Source organism: Dipodomys ordii, unplaced genomic scaffold (genome assembly GCF_000151885.1).
Source record: "Dipodomys ordii isolate 6190 unplaced genomic scaffold, Dord_2.0 Scaffold17, whole genome shotgun sequence".
Lineage (NCBI taxonomy): Eukaryota > Metazoa > Chordata > Mammalia > Rodentia > Heteromyidae > Dipodomys > Dipodomys ordii.
This window is the reverse complement of record NW_012267233.1, coordinates 11401265-11417337: the sequence shown is the minus strand read 5'-3', so window position 1 is coordinate 11417337 and position 16073 is coordinate 11401265. Positions and strand designations below refer to the sequence as shown.

The window sequence follows — 16073 nt, the reverse complement described above, 5'->3', positions numbered from 1 at the left end:
TTTAAGTTCCCTCTCTGATTTCATTATTGCAAAATGATTCTTTTCTTTTCACTTTTAAGTCACCTTCTAGGGTGATGGAAGCATAAAAATAACTATAATTTGTGTTTGTCTAATCTCCTTTTAACTCAATAGTTGTTCCATCTTTCTGTTTCCTGGTAGCTGTTTATAAAGTTTTGAAGGGTAATTAGAATCTAACAATTGACAGTCATGGGTTTACTTGGTAACTTAAAGATACAGAATATGTTCCAGGGATGGTAAGAAATTAGATGTGGCAGAAAATATGACTCAACTGGGAGAGTCTCAATTACTGCATATTTCTAAAATCTGAACTTTGAAAATAGTCCATTTATTAAATTCATTGAGGACTTATAAACCATTAAAACTCTTTTTTAGTAAGTTTTTTATTGTGAAAATACTGTACAGAGGGATTACATGAGAAAGGTAATGTGTACATTTCTTATCAAGCATTGTTGCCTCCTCCTTTGTTTTTTTCCCTACCATCCCTTCCCTCCCACCTCCTCAACTACACTCCCCTCCCCCTGCCCCGCCTCAATTGTAAAGTTCATTTTTCAACACAGTGTCTTATAGATCTCATTGTTGCAGTGGGTCAACCTGTATCCCTATTTAAACATTTTATTTTTCCCTTCCCCTTTCCAAATTATAGCAACATCAAATACAGTGAAAACAGGGGTTATACCGTGGGGGAGGGACTTACAAAGCAACAAAAAATCACATGGTACCTTATAAATAAGTTAGAAACAATAGCAAGAAAGGAAAAAAAAAAACACTTGGGTCCTCATCTTTGGGTTCATTTCGCTTAATGTCACCTTATCTGGACCTTTTCTGCTTGTCCCAGCCATATACTAGTTATTAAAAATACGGGAAACCATGGGAACTATATTTCTTTGGGCCTGGCTTACTTCACATAACAGATACTGGAGGGGATGTGGCCAGAAGGGAACTCTACTGCATTGTTGGTGGGCGTGTAAACTTGTTCAACCACTTTGGAAAGTAGTATGAAGGTTCCTCAAGACTCCACTTAGAGCTCTCCTATGACCTGTAATCCCACTTTTGGGCATTTACCCAAATGATCAAAAACAAGACCATACTAAAGCTACCAGCACAACTATGTTTATTGCAGCATTATTTACCATGGAACCAACCCAGATGCCCCTCAGTAGATGAATGGATCAAGAAAATGTGGTATATATACACAATGGAATTCTATGCCTCCATCAGAAAGAATGACATTGCCCCGTTAGGAAATGGAAAAACTTGGAAAAAATAAAACTCTTATATACAAGAGTCTGACAATGGGGGGGGGGGGGGGGAATGGAAGGGGTTGGGGGGGGGGGGGGAAGGAGAGGATTGGGATGGGGGGGAGGGGGGAGGCTGGGAAGGGATGGGAAGGGTAAACAAAGGAGGAGGCTGCAATGCTTGGTAAGAAATGTACGCATTATCCTGCCCATGCAATTGTAACCCCTCTGTACAGTTTGTTCACAAATAAAATAAAATAAAATTAAAAAAATAAATAAAGAAGAAAAAAAAAAAGAATAAAAAAAAAAAGAGTCTGACAATAATTGGAATGAAACCCACATTAATAATTGATGCTTGAGTTTTTTTCCAGTGTGTTTTTAGTTGTTGTAAAGCATTATTCTATATAATTTTCATTGTGTCTATGGAAAAAAATCATAGTCTATTTTTTAAATATTTTTATTTTAATGACAGTTACTGTGTTTCATCAACTTGTTAAACTATGATGGTCCAAAAATGTAAACTGCCCGATTTTTATTTTCTGTGTTTAAAAATGCCAAACTTAGCCAGGCACTGGTGGTTCCTACCAGTGATGCTACCTATTCAGGAAGCTGAGTTCTGAGGCTCAAGAAACAAAGCCAGCCTAAGAAGGACAGTCCTCAACTCTTACCTCCAATTAACCACCAAAAAGCCAGAAATGGAGGTGCTGCTCAAGTGGTAGAGTGCTAACCTTAAGCTAGAAAGCTCAGGGACAGAGCCAGCCCCTGAGTTCAAGTCCCCAAGCCCTGAGTTCAAGCCCCATGACTGGCACAAAAAGGGGAGGGCAAACTTTTGTTGCACTTTTTTTTGTTGTTTCTAAGAATAATTTCCTGTACTATGAGACTGAAAAATATTCAAATAAAAGGTCTAATTTTTTTTGGGGGGGTGGGTCGGTCATGGTGCTTGAACTCTGGGCTTGGGCGCTGTCCCTCAGCTCTTCAGCTCAAGGTGAGTGTTCTACTGTTTGAGCCACAGCACCACTTTGGTTTTCTGGGGGTTTATTGGAGGTAAGAGTCTCACAGACTTTCCCTGCACGGGCTGGCTTTGAACCGCAATCCTCAGATCTCAGCCTCCTAAGTAGCTAAAGCTCTGATTTTTTTTACTAAAAAAAAAGAGTGCCTAGCTAGTTCAAGGATGGAAAGTCTATTGATACTGGGTACTAAAAGTGTCAGTACAAATTGGGTACCAGTGGCTCACAGATATAATCCTAGCTAATCAGTAGGCTGAGGTGTGGGAGTTAAGGCTTAAGAACAAAAGACTCTCATCTCCAATTAAGCAACAGTAATCTGGAAGTAGAGATTTGGCTTAAGTGTGACCAAAAAGTGTGTCACCAGTATGACCAAAAATTCCCAGCAAATTATATATATATATATATATATATATATAAACATATAATAAATATATAACATGTAATAATTATTTAATGTTTAGTAGCCTTGCAAAATTATTGATGTCAGATGTGACAGTGATTATACATTTTAGTGTCATTTATATACCAGCAAAGAATATATGTGTGTGTGTATTAGCATTAGAGCTTGAACTCAGGGCCTTAGCACTCTCAGCTTTTGTGCTCAAGGCTAGAACTTTTAATTTGTGGACTTTCTTACTCTGGCACGCGATTCCAGTTCTTGGTAGACCTGATATTTTAGAAAGGAATACCTAGTATTACAATATTGCCTTGTATTTCAACTCTGATTTTCCACTTTCCAGCCCCCAAGGAGAGACTAACCTGTGAGCTAATTTCTTTTTTTTTTAATTGTGAAAATACTGTACAGAGGATTTACAATTACATGGGCAAGATAATGAGTACATTTCCTATAAGCATTGTAGCCTCCTTCTTTGTTTCCCCTTCCCATCCTCCCCCCGCCCCCCAATCCTCTCGACCTCCCCCTCCCCCCCACCAAAGTTGTAAAGTTCATTTTCGACATAACAACTTGTACATCTCAGTGGAGGGAAGGGGGAAAACAAATCATTTAAATAGGATACATGTGAACTAATTTCTTACAGAGAATGTAATATCTTGAGGATTAGAAGTTAGACACAGAAAGAGTTCATTAAGTACATGAGCAAACTTGGTGGTATCATATAAATTGGTTGGGGGAAGTAGGTTCTGATGAGGTAGGCAATGGCTGCAGATAAATACAAGACCTTGTAATAGCTGAACAATATCCAAAACTTAGAAGAGGAGAAAACAAGGAGTGGCTGGAATATAGGAGAAAAGGAAATGGGATTCATGGACGTAAAATTGACAAAACATATTCATGTTTGTATTGGACAGGGAAAAAGGTAATTCAGTGAGTCAAAGTCAGATTGCTAACATGAGCATGTGGTCCATAAAAGAACCATTAACTAAGAGAGGGAGAAACAGAATATATAAAAGGAGTTAATGGATTGTTTTGGATGAATGGATTTCATAATTCCATAGGAGTTCAGCAGAAAGGTCGACAGACTTTGTATTCATTTTTCCTTTTTCAGTATTAAATATATGTTTAGTTGCAGGGAACTAATGGTGCTGTGTCTCAGGCTTGTAATCCTAGCTACTCAGGAGGCTTAGGTCTGAGGATAGAGGTTCAAAGCCAACCTTATCCAAAAAGTCCATAAGTCTTTTATCTCCAATGAAATGAATATTTGTTAGGTTATATTAAGCACCAACTTTTATTGGACATGTAGGTATGGGATACACTCTGTGTTCTAGGTACTAGTTATAAAAATGTATGACATGCCTAGCCTTTATGACACTTGTAGTCTAATATCTTATAGGTAACGTTTACAAAATGATGACATAAAATGAAATATAAAAATTAAAACAGAAATAATGTCAGTTTAAAGAACAATAATAACAACCTCTGATACATGACACATTAAAAATAAAACTGTAGGTTTTAATAATTTTCTGTTAAATTGAATGAGATGTTTCTACTCTGTCAATGCAGAATGAAGGCAAAAGTTGACAAAGGAGGTTAGCAGCAGGTCACAAGGTAGAAGCAAACATTCTGTGCATAAACTTGACTAGAGAATAATAAGGGAGTATACTTCAGTCAGATGGATCAAGGTTAATGAATACCTGTATTTTTTTCAAAAATTGTTCTATCCAGTAATAGAAGTCCTTTCCCCCCTCCCCCATTGGAGAGAATGCCAGTTTTGGGTAAGTAACAGTAAAAACTGTAATGTCTGCTTCATTTTGCCTAAGGTGTGAGGGCAGAAGCAAAAGTGGAAATGATGGCCTTGATATCTGTGTGCAGCCCTCCATGTATTAGGAACAATCACAGTGAATAGCAATAATGTAGCCTGATGGATCCAAAGAGAACGTTTCTTCAAGTAACTACATGGAAAGAATAGTTAGTAAAAGAAATACAACATTCTGGCATCAGAATGCATATCTTAAAAGAACACTCGGGTAATTTTCCTGCCTTTTTTGTTTTTATAGCTGACATCAACTTGGATATATCAAAGCCTTTGAAAGCAAACCTAAGTTTTACCAAATTGGATCAGATAAATCAGTTTTTGAAGAAGATAAGAAATGCACACAGCTTTGCACCTAGTGAAGAAACCTCAATTGTGTCAGATACTACATTGAACAAAGAGGAGCATCCAGTATCCAAATGTTACCGTGGAAAATTGTCTACACCTAAAATTCATGGTTATGGAATAGAGAAGATTTCATTTCAAGAAAACATGTGGAATACTATTTCCTGCTTTCAAAAAATTTCTGTCCACACTACTCAGATTGTGGTCTCTATGGAAACTGTCCCCCATGCTGATAAACCATGTCTGTTAGCATCCCTATCCAACCTCAGTGGAAGCCTTAATGTCAGAGCAGCGCAAAAAGCGCCTGGTAAGTTACAGATAAGGAAGGGAAGGGGTAGGGCTGAGGATAGAGGAGAAAGACAAAGCAATATTTATTTTTCAGATGTTGCTAAACATCTGAAAAATGTATTATTTTGAAGATTTATGTTAAAGAGAAATGAAAGGTTTTAAAAGCCATTAGAGATGGGGGTGTTTCTGGTTTGTGACCTTATTTATGGCACAGATAGTTTTGTAACAAGTCCTTTGAGCCTGTTTTTTCAGTGCCCTTCTAAAATGCTTCTATCCACCCCTTGAGGCATATTCCTACCAGCGTCTTGATAACTTTCAGTTCCTAACTTCTTTTTATCTCAAGGGGCTATTGTGGAACAAAGGTGATTCAGGGCTTTTGTTTGTTTGTTTTTTGTCAGTCATGGGGCTTGGACTCAGCCTGGATGCAGTCCCTGAGCTCTTAAGCTCAAGGTGAACGCTTTACCACTTGAGCCACAACTACACTTTTGTTTCAGGTTTCTGTGACTCATTAGAACAGTAATTTTCAAAGTGAGATCTCAGTATCCACAGCAGTTTCACCTGGGACTTCACTGGTAATATGTATTCTTATACCCCACCCCAGCTGAAAGAGTCAGACTCTGGGCATAGAGCCCAGCAGTGTGTATTTCAGTAAGCCCTACAGGTGATTCTGATACACTGCATTAAATAACTGGTAACAATTTATTTAAAAAAGAAAAATTGCTGGGGTGGCAGATATGCTATATCAAGTGTAACAGAAGCCAAAGTTCAACTCTGCAAGAATGCCATTGAAGCATTTTATCAGTTAGTAACACCTGGCAAGGAAAAAAAACTGTGCTTCTGTACCTAGCCCAGAAAAGAGGCCTAGCCAGCTGCAACTGAATGTCATTGATGGGTGGAAAGGTTAGAAGCTAACTGGTAATGACATCTACATTTTTCTCTTCTGGTACTCATAAGTTGTTAGGCACTTCTTTTACACTGTCAGAAAGGGTGGGCATAAGGAATGGGAGGATGGGGCAGAAAAGGGCAACACAGGTGGCAAATAAAAGTTTTCAATCAGGAAGTGGCTCTGTGGCTCAAGCGGTAGAGCACTCACCTTGAGCTGAAGAGCTAAGGGATAGCGCCCAAGCCCAGACTTCAAGCCCCACAACCGACAAAAAATAAATAATTAAAAATAAATAAATAAAAGTTTTCAATCATAGCAACTGCTACTGTAAAAGTGACAGGAAAATGCCAGAAATTTTGCTCTAAAAATAAAAGTGGTAAAAGCAAACCATCTTTTCCACTTTAGTTTGTACAGGGAAATACATGAAGGAAAAGAGGTAGTGCAGGGGATAAAACGCTAAAATTATGTGCAGTTTAGTTGCTTACCAACAAGTAAATAAGGGGCAGCTGGAGTCTATATAATTTCATTTCATAAAGTCAATTTGGGTACAGTAGTTTAAGAGATAAAAGAAAATGCTTTATAGTTGAGAAGTATTCATTTTAAGCCAAGCATAGATGATTTATTTCTTTCTCACCAGAAATATTTGTGACCAAGCCAGCTAAAAAGCTCTGTAGTTTTTTATCGTCTTTAAAGTTTGAACTGAAAAATATAAGGTTCCTGGGACCTGAAAAACATTAAATACCAAAATACACTGCAGAAATACACTGCCGAATCTACTAAATATCCAGGAATAAACTGCAGCTTAGGCAGCATTGAGCTGGCTTCTATGCCTTTTCCTTGTACCCTAATTAGAGCATAGAGAGTGCCCTAAGTAGAACTCAAAGTGGAAGAACTTAAGCAAACTATATTCAAAGTCCTTTTCTTTTATCCTCGTCACTTTAAAATTTATTTTCTACTCATATTTTATAAACTTCTATTGGTGACTACCCTTGCTAAATGTTTTCATCTAAAATATAATTTAAAATCTTTCTCTGGCATTGAGCCAGACAAACTTTTTAGATTCCTTCTATTCGTTTTTTGTAACTTTTCTTCATACTAGAAAGACTACATGCCCTTTTTTTTCTTATACAGTTATGTTTTAGGTCTAGTTAAACACAAAAATAAAAAACTATAGCTTTGACTAAGACATACTTGGTATAACCCTTCTAAGAAGTATTCAGCAGACATTCTAAAAAGTTTGTATTGCATTAAATAAAAATTGAAGTCAGCCATTTAATAGGAAAAATTTCATTATGAGACCATTACAAATACCAGATATTTTTCTACATTTCCACTTTATGTGACAGCATGCCCAAAACATCTTAGAAGATAAAATTAGCAAAGTAGTTACATAATTAAGTCAAATAGGATTGTACCAAGTTCTAGTTATTACTGAACACTGGTTTCTAGGACAATTACGGTAAGAGATTATTATGTAGCTTTGTGTTCATATGCATCTGTGTGCGTATGCTAGTCCTGGGGCTTGAACTCAAAGCCTGGGCACAATCCCTGAGCTTTTTTGTTCAAAGTTAATACTCTTATCACTTGAGCCACAGCTCCACTTCCAGTTTTGTGGTGGTTAATTTGAGATAAAAGTCTCAGGCTTTCCTGCCCAGGATGGCTTCAAACCCTCAGCCTCCTGAGTAGCTAGGATTACAGGTCTGAGCCACTGGTACTGGCTTACATAGCTTTTAAACTATTTTTAAATAAAAATGAATGTAAACTTCAGACATTAATTTTCATTATGTAGTTAAGTATCTTAAAATTACATACTTTACAGGTTGTATAAAACATAGGCGGTTGTATATGTATTCAGGTATAGGTACAGTTTTGATAAGTGATTTTAAAATATCCAACACCAGTCCACATACACAAAACCCTTTTACCAGTAGTCATATTTCCTTTTGTAGTTTTCAAATAACATCATTCTGCATTCAACCAAATTTTTATAGTACGTCTTTGAGCTCGATGCGGTTAATGTCAGATTTTTATAGGCTGAATCTAATACAGAAATACTTAACTGTGTCTTTGATTTTACAGTTTATATAACTATTGTGGCCATCTGCAACAGCTGCACTTTTCAAATTATTTGCTGGACCAAATTGAGCACAGTGACAAAAGTAGTCATCTCAGATGTACTATTAAACAGAGAAAGAAAAGGGAGCATTGCTTTGGTACAGTATAGCCATCTGCTATACAGATGTTATTGTATAGAATGACTTAAGATAAAATAATTGTAGAAAAATTTTCATTAAAACCTCAACAATTTGCACTTGTTTATTCAAATCTGCATAGCTCCCCAATGAGACAACACAGTTGGGGTTTCTTTGGTTCTCACTCACTTTCTCTTTGATCCTTTTTGATGTGCTGACTTTAATAAACATACTCAAAAACACTGTGCAAAAAACATCATGGAAAAAACTACAAAGGAACAATTATAGCAGCAGAAACTACTCTAATCCCTAACTTACGCAAGCTATTTTTAGTGAAATATTTTTTTAACACTCTTTATGTGACAATGTTATATAAACAGGGAAAAATGGTCCTTTCCAGATGAATGTTAATTTAGGGGCTGAAATAGATTTGTAATGCTAGAGGAATCCTATGTGCTAAGTAATATTTAGAGAAACTCCACTGGGACTGTGTTACAGGCATGTTCTCTCACTTGTCAGAGGTACAAAAAAATACTGTGAGCTTGCCTAAGGATTATATTTTTTATCATCTAAACTTTCATAAGCTTATGGAAATTTAAGAAATGTAAGAAAGGGAATAACAAAGTAATGAACAAGAACATTAATGTTTTTCTCTAAACGTTTTCAATACATTTAAATAATCTGAAATGTTTTCATGTTTATTAACTAATATTTTTGTATATATGTGCCAGTCCTGAGGCTTGAACTCAGCCTGGGTAGGGCTCCTGAGCTGCTTTTTCTCAAGGCTAACACTACCACCTGAGCCACAACTCTATTTCCAGCTTTTTGGTAGTTTATTGGAGCTAAGAGTCTCACGGACTTTCCTGCCTATCAAACTGAAATCCTCAGATCTTAGCCTTCTGAGTAGCTAGGATTATAAGCAAGAGTCACAGCACCCAACTTATTAATTTTTTAAACTAAATATTTACAAATTATTTACTGAAATTGTTAAAAGAATACCGGATTCCATAATGTGGAACAAAATGAAATAGTTAAATGTTTTCCACGAACAAAAAAAATCCTCCAGTTCTTCTAAGCTTCCTGTATTATTTTGCGACCCTACACTGAACATTTCAAGGGACTTGATTCTTTTTTTTTTAACTCCACTCTGCCGATGCTTATGTAGCAGTGACTTACAATAACTGAACTCATATTTCTGCTAGAATACTTACGTTTTCCCATGTGTCTGAGTAAAATGGCCCTAAAGTTCTGATTTTAGTAGATGTAATGCTCATATCCTTAAATTAACATATATAGTATTGCATTAAATCCTGTGAGTGAATTTTCAATAACAAAATGAATCTCATCTAGAAATTGTCTTATATTTTGAAATACTTTAAAGTAGATGATATTCTTTTTCTATCCATTAACTCCATCATCTCATTCTACCAAATCTCTTTTTTTATGATTTGGTTCTGAGACTTAAACTCAAGACCTAGGCATGATCCCTGAGATGTTTTGCTCAAAGTTAGTGCTCTACCACTTGAGCCACAGCTCCACTTCTGGCATTTTGGTGGTCATTTAGAGATGAGTCTTGTGGACTTTTGTTCCCAGGCTGGCTTTGAACCATGGTTCTTAGATCTCTGCCTTCTGAGTAGAATTACAAGCATGAGCCATCAATGATATCCACAATGTAATTTGGGGAGGGGAGTATAATTTGAAGTATTATTGTGTAGAAACCCTAAGTATATAATTATAAATTCTGAGTTTGTGGCACATCTCTTTCCACAGGCAGGGTAGGAAGTGAACTAAATAGCTCTTCATCAGAGTAAATTATGGTTCTGTTAGGAAAAGCTCCTTATATTTCAGCAAACAAGAGTATGAAATGGCTGAGCTGAAGCTGCTTTGCTCTTCCTCTGGGATACTTACATTGGCAACTTCCACCTCAACAGGGAAGAGGGAATTCGGATATGAAAAAGTTAATGACACAAAGGAAAAGAGCCTAAACTCTCAAATGCTGGGCCATTTTGAGAAAAGTTGGACCCTCCTCTTCATAAGGTGATCAGGGACTTTCCACTCAGGCACCAAGCAGTAGGTTGAGCTCCTTTTATTTAGTCCCAAGAACTGTGTTTAAGTAACTTTCACTGCCCTGCTGCTGTCATCCAGATGTACTTATCTTTGTATATAAACAAAATGAGAGAAAGAAAGCACTGCCACATTATTTTCTGTGTATATAAAATGCATCTTCTCATGTGCACCAAATTCAAGACTAATAAAATATAAAGAACCTAAAATTCCTTTTCATGTACTGAAAAGTGAAACCTGATCACTAATTGATACGAAATGGAGCTCTAGCTTTTCATTCCTAGTTAACATGTTTCCTGAGGGAAATCCCTTAAGATATCCTCATACCCTTTGGATGCTGCAGAGATGCACATTAGCCTTGGGGGAAATAAAACATTCAATTAGATATGACTTCTTAAAATAATATGTTGCAATAATATGCCATTTACAACACCCCAAAGATGCTTGTTAATTTTTTAGAAGAAATAGCATCTCTCTAGTGCTTGAACAACTGGAAATGAATTTCTGACAGTAAAAGCCAGAGAACAAACTTAACTTTTAAGCAGCCACTAAGGACTGAAGTGGAAGTACTGCTTGTAGAAAGTTATACAAATTACTAACAAACCTTAATGAATATTGGGTGTGGGCATCAAAGTCCTGTCACTTTTGACACTGTGTCCCAACTAGCTTAAACCTAACCCTCAAAAAAAAGCAGAGATCTCATTGGATCTGTAACATCTGGGATTTTATTTGTCATTTTGGCATACCTGGCAAGCGCAAAAGAAAGAGTAAAAAGGGATTATCTTGACAATGAAATGAGTTACTGAATATTGTGATAATGAAAAGCAGAAGAATTCTAATACCTTTCTATAGTCCCTGAGGTAGAGGTATGTTTATGGTTTTGCAAAAGTAAAATGTGGGCAGGCATAACAGATGGCCTAGAATTTGTGAAATCTAATACCCCCTCATCCCAGGACAGAGTACTACTATTAATCCTGGTTAGATTCCCTCCTATTACTTTATAACAACTTTCAAAGTTGCTACTGATGAACTGACATGTAACTCCTTTAGGTTACCTGTAGATTACTGATTTTTTTTCCACCTCTGGTAATTATTTTTCTCTATATTCTGATGAACTATCAAGACATTAAAAACAGCAAAATAGAAAGTTCTAAAAAGTGGATAGGAGATAAAAATATATATTATATAGTATATGTACATATAGTTTATACAGAGTGATTCTTACTGCATAGCTCGGGCTGGTCCCAAACATGATTCACTTTTGTGCTTCCATCTCCTGAATGCTGCCACAGCTGACTACTACATCTTTTATTATGTGATATATATTCACTTTTCTGTGGTAGAGGGCTTTTCCATTTCTTATAATGTCGTTATGTGATTATAGTTGTTTAGGTACATTTTTAGTTCTAGTGCTTTACTATAGCTATTTTATATTCCAGCAGAAAGCTTTTAAACTAGGATAGCAACTCCAGAGATATAGAAGGTAACCTTTGGGTTGCAGCCTTGCTGTATTAATTTCAAGGCTACATGAAAAATGAAAACTTTCTAACAAGCAACAAACTTGAGCTATCAGAGCAATCTTCTGAGCTGGGTGTAGAGAACATGATGTACCTGCCCAGTCTTTCTAGAGGGAGATGAGCTCACATCAGAGAGATAGATAACCATCTCTGACTTTTTCTTCTGATTCATCACTGACCTGAACTTCATTTGAACCTTGTTAGACAAAAAACAAGCAGAATTCCTGGCTCAAACTATAAAATATAATTAAGCCCCTTTGAAATGATGTGTAAAAGAACATTGCTGTACCCCCACTTATAACCACTACCACCACCACAACCAATAAAGTTAAATCAAGCACTGCCTGTAATGGATTAAAATAATAAATGTTCCTGGATTTCAGTGTTTGAAGTACTTGAAGAAAACAGGCTCCCAGCAGCCGGGGTAGCAGAATGTAGGAGAGACATTTATTAATGACGAGTTCAAGGATTTGGCCTGTTTAAGATCATTACTTTCTGTTTACCGTGTGTTACACATCTCTGTATTTTACACAGCCCACATGTGTCCACATGCAATAATGAAAAGCTTTTTTTAAAAAAAGAATTCTTAATTGTATAAATATGGTCCTCCTGGGGAATATGAAGTCTTCGTAAGATTCTGCTCCCTTCTAATGAGAAATCCAGTGCAGTTATTATAATGTTCCATGAAAATTCACCTTTGAATCTTGTCTCTGTTAGTTTCTTTCTTGCTTTCAGTTTTAGTTACCAATTTCCAGACTTAATGTAATCTAACCTCAGGTTATATATTTTAGAATGTTTTCTTATAATATTAGCACTGTGTATCAACCTATGTATGATAGGGGAAATGATCAGCGCTTCTTTATTCTAGCTCTAACAAAGATATGATAAAGAGCCATTTCTCAAGGTTTAAGTTCATTCAGAAAAAGACAAACCAATAAGAGCTTCATATATTCTTGTATCTAAACAGTGTTCTTTATGAGTTTTTTTTTCTTTTTTGGTCAGTTATGGGGCTTGAACTCTGGGCCTGGGCACTGTCCCTTAGCCCTTCAGCTCAAGGCTAGCACTCTACCACTTGAACCATAGCGCCACTTCTGGCTTTTTCTGCTTATGTGGTGCTGGGGAATCGAACCCAGGGCATGAATGCAAGGCAAGCGCTCTACCACTGAGCCACCTACTCAGCCCTAAACAGTGTTCTTTGGACAGGAGAAAAGGGGGCCTTTGAAACAACAGCAATGCTATTGATTAACATAAAGTTGTCTCACTGAGAAAAGTGATATTGTGAAAAAGTTCTTGCCTGAGTAGTTAATTCCTACAGGTTTTTTTTCCTTAGTTGTCTATGAGGTTAGTGCTCCAGGAAATGGACATTAATTTTCAGAGCTCCAGCTTATGACTATAGAAGTAGAGAAGGTTAGAAGTAAATCTTGCCCCCTCTGTTGAGTTTCTGACAGCATTTAGTTTGCCTGTGATCACAGTAGATTCCCCTGTTATCCATATATTGCCAGTAGGCTGTATAATAGGAAGGTGTCTGGCAAAGCAACCCTGGCTGTAATGAGTGGCTGAAAACACATCTCAGACATTCTTTTATACTCTAGCTGGTCCTCTGGATCTATGGCTATGATGACATGACATGCCAAAGCTGTACAATTGAGCTGGGCAGAGGCATTTATTTAAAACCCTGTTACTAATTGGAAAATGAAATTACTAAGACCTAACTAATAGTGGTAGCTTTTTAAATAATATATAATAAAAGTGCAGTCGTGATGCATTTTTACCATCATCATTAACTTCTCAAAATATGTTTTATTGAAAATATAACAAACATTTTTAAAAACTTTACCATCATTATTCATTTTGAATTTCTAAAACTTTCCCCAATTATGTAAAGAAATGACTTGTATCTCTAAGGAATTAAACCAATATAATATTTTAGGATTCCATCAGTGAAGATCCAAATATTTGTCTTTTCTCATTCTTCCTCTTAATTATTTACTATATAACCAAGTTTTTTTTATATTTAAGTAGTTGTACAGGGTCTTCCAATTCTGCAAAAGTATAAAACACTGTAGTGCTTGAAGGAAGCTGGCAAAATCTGCATCACAGCCCTGCAACATATTGGCCAGCTAATTAGGGCAAAATCTACTCCCATATCTTATCTCCCAAATGAAGGCAAGAATAATCCACAGTATTGTCTTGGGGACTAGATGACATAATCATGCAGAGTACCTTACAAATTGCTTGATACAAACTGAGTACTCTCAGTTAATACAAATCCTCATATCTTGTTTCCCTCCATTTCTCAACAGAATCACATCACTTGAATGCTGAAGTCATAAATCTTTATGACTTTATTTTCTTTTTTTCAAGAGCTCTTTTTTTTTTTTTTTTTGCCAGTCATGGGGCTTGACCTCTGGGCCTGGGTGTTGTCCCTCAGCAATGCAGCTCAAGGCTAGCACTCGTCCAGCTTTTTCTGTTTATGTGGTTCTGAGGAATCAAACCCAGGGCCTGCCTCATGCATATGAGGCAAGCACTCTACCACTGAGCCCTTTTTACCCTTTTCCCCATAGACACTATCATATAAATACCTTACATTTGAGACTAAAACAGGTAACAACACCAGTGTAACACCATAGTAAGTTTAAAAAAAAAAAACATTGATACATCTCCAACCCTGTTACAATCAGCTCTATGACCTTGTAGGTTCTTTAAGGTACTATAATTATCTCATAGATCATCATTACTATATAAGATTCTGTAAGTGTCAAGGTACCTTGGGTTGAAGTCCTCTAAGCTAGTTTTAAATGCCTCCTAGAGTAAAGTATGAAGGTGTTAAAGTGATTTGCCCAGTGTTAGTCAGATAGAGTGAATTTCTCATGGCCATTTGTCTTTCTATTATATCTGTCTTTACAAACTTAGCTTACAGAGGGTGCTGGTGGCTTTTGCCTACTCAAGAAGTTGAGATGTGAGGATCATGCTTTGAAGCCAGCTAGAAAAGTCCATGAGACTCATATCTCCAATTAAGCATCAAAGGCTGAAAGTGAAGGAGTAACTCAAGAAGTAGAGCACCAGCCTTAGGTAAAATGCCAAGTGAGAGCATGAGGCCTTTAGTGCAAGGCCCCATACCAGCACAAACTAAAAAGAAAACAAGCCTGGATTGTATAGATCAGGACTTGTTTCTAAGCCATTGCAGTAAATGACTTAGCAACTCATTTTGCTTTCCTTTTGTTGATGTTGGCAGTGGCAGTATTGATTTTAGGGCTTCATGCTTTCTAGGTAAATGTTCTACCACTTTAGGCATACCTACATTCCTTTTACTTCCACTTATTTTGGGGATTAGGTGAGCATCATTTTTTGTCCAGACAGCCTAGACTTCAGCATAAATGATACTTCCCACTGTAGCCTGGATTATAGACACATATCTTCCATACCCAGCTACGTCTGATGAGATGGGTTCTTACAAAGTTTTTATCCTGGCTGACCTGGTACCACCATCCCCCTGATCTCAGCCTTTCAAGCATCTAGGATTACATAGCCATGACTGTAATCAGTCAGGTCTTGATTACACTTGCAATCAGATGTACAATGCCTGACCTCATTTAGCTTTGACCATTGAGTTTATACCCATTTTCCATCTTTGTAAACAACTAATACAATTGGTATAGCAGAAGACCCTTTTTTTTGCTATTTTTAAGTATGTTTACCATTATTTCCCTCTGTAACAGGTTTCAGTTTGCATTTGGGTGTGCAGGTCTATTTTTTTTATCATAGCCAGGTGATTTAATCAAGTTTATTCTTTGAATAAACTGGCATAACTGTAAAAACAGCATAGAATGGTGGAAAAGAAAGAGACAAAGCATATCCTGTTACCCTTTGGTAGTCTTTGTTTTCTGGCATCATGTTTTTAAACACCTAACATACACACAGACACACGCACACACATACTTTGTTCTTAGTTAAGGGCCAAGTATAAGTGGCCAATTTGGTAGATATTTAACCTTTCATAAGGAATATCCATGTTAGTGTTTTAAAAATTTCTCTTTTTGTCTCTTGTTACTTTTCTGTTTTCTTATGTTCAAAATATAGGGCTGGAGTTAGATGAAAGTTCCAACTTTTAGTCCCCGTGAGGACTGGATAAGAATCCATAAAGTTCTGCGTATAAAAAGTTAGAAGGGGGCTGGGAAGGTGGCTCAGTGGTAGAGTGCTTGCCTTGTATGCATGAGGCCCTGGGTTCAATTCCTCAGCACCACATAAGAAAAAAGAAAAAAGCCGGAAGTGGCGCTGTGGCTCAAGTGGTAGAGCGCTAGCCTTGAG

At 36.8% G+C, this 16073-nt stretch overlaps 1 protein-coding gene across 1 annotated transcript in view; it reads left to right on the top strand.

Annotated features, from left to right (window-relative positions):
- The window catches only part of Vps13b (vacuolar protein sorting 13 homolog B (yeast)), a 548051-nt gene that overhangs the window by 384178 nt on the left and 147800 nt on the right, over positions 1-16073 (top strand). Inside the window, exon 35 of the mRNA XM_013012393.1 lies at positions 4721-5128. Within this exon, the coding sequence (XP_012867847.1) occupies positions 4721-5128 (408 nt within the window). The remainder of the gene's footprint in view (positions 1-4720; positions 5129-16073) is intronic.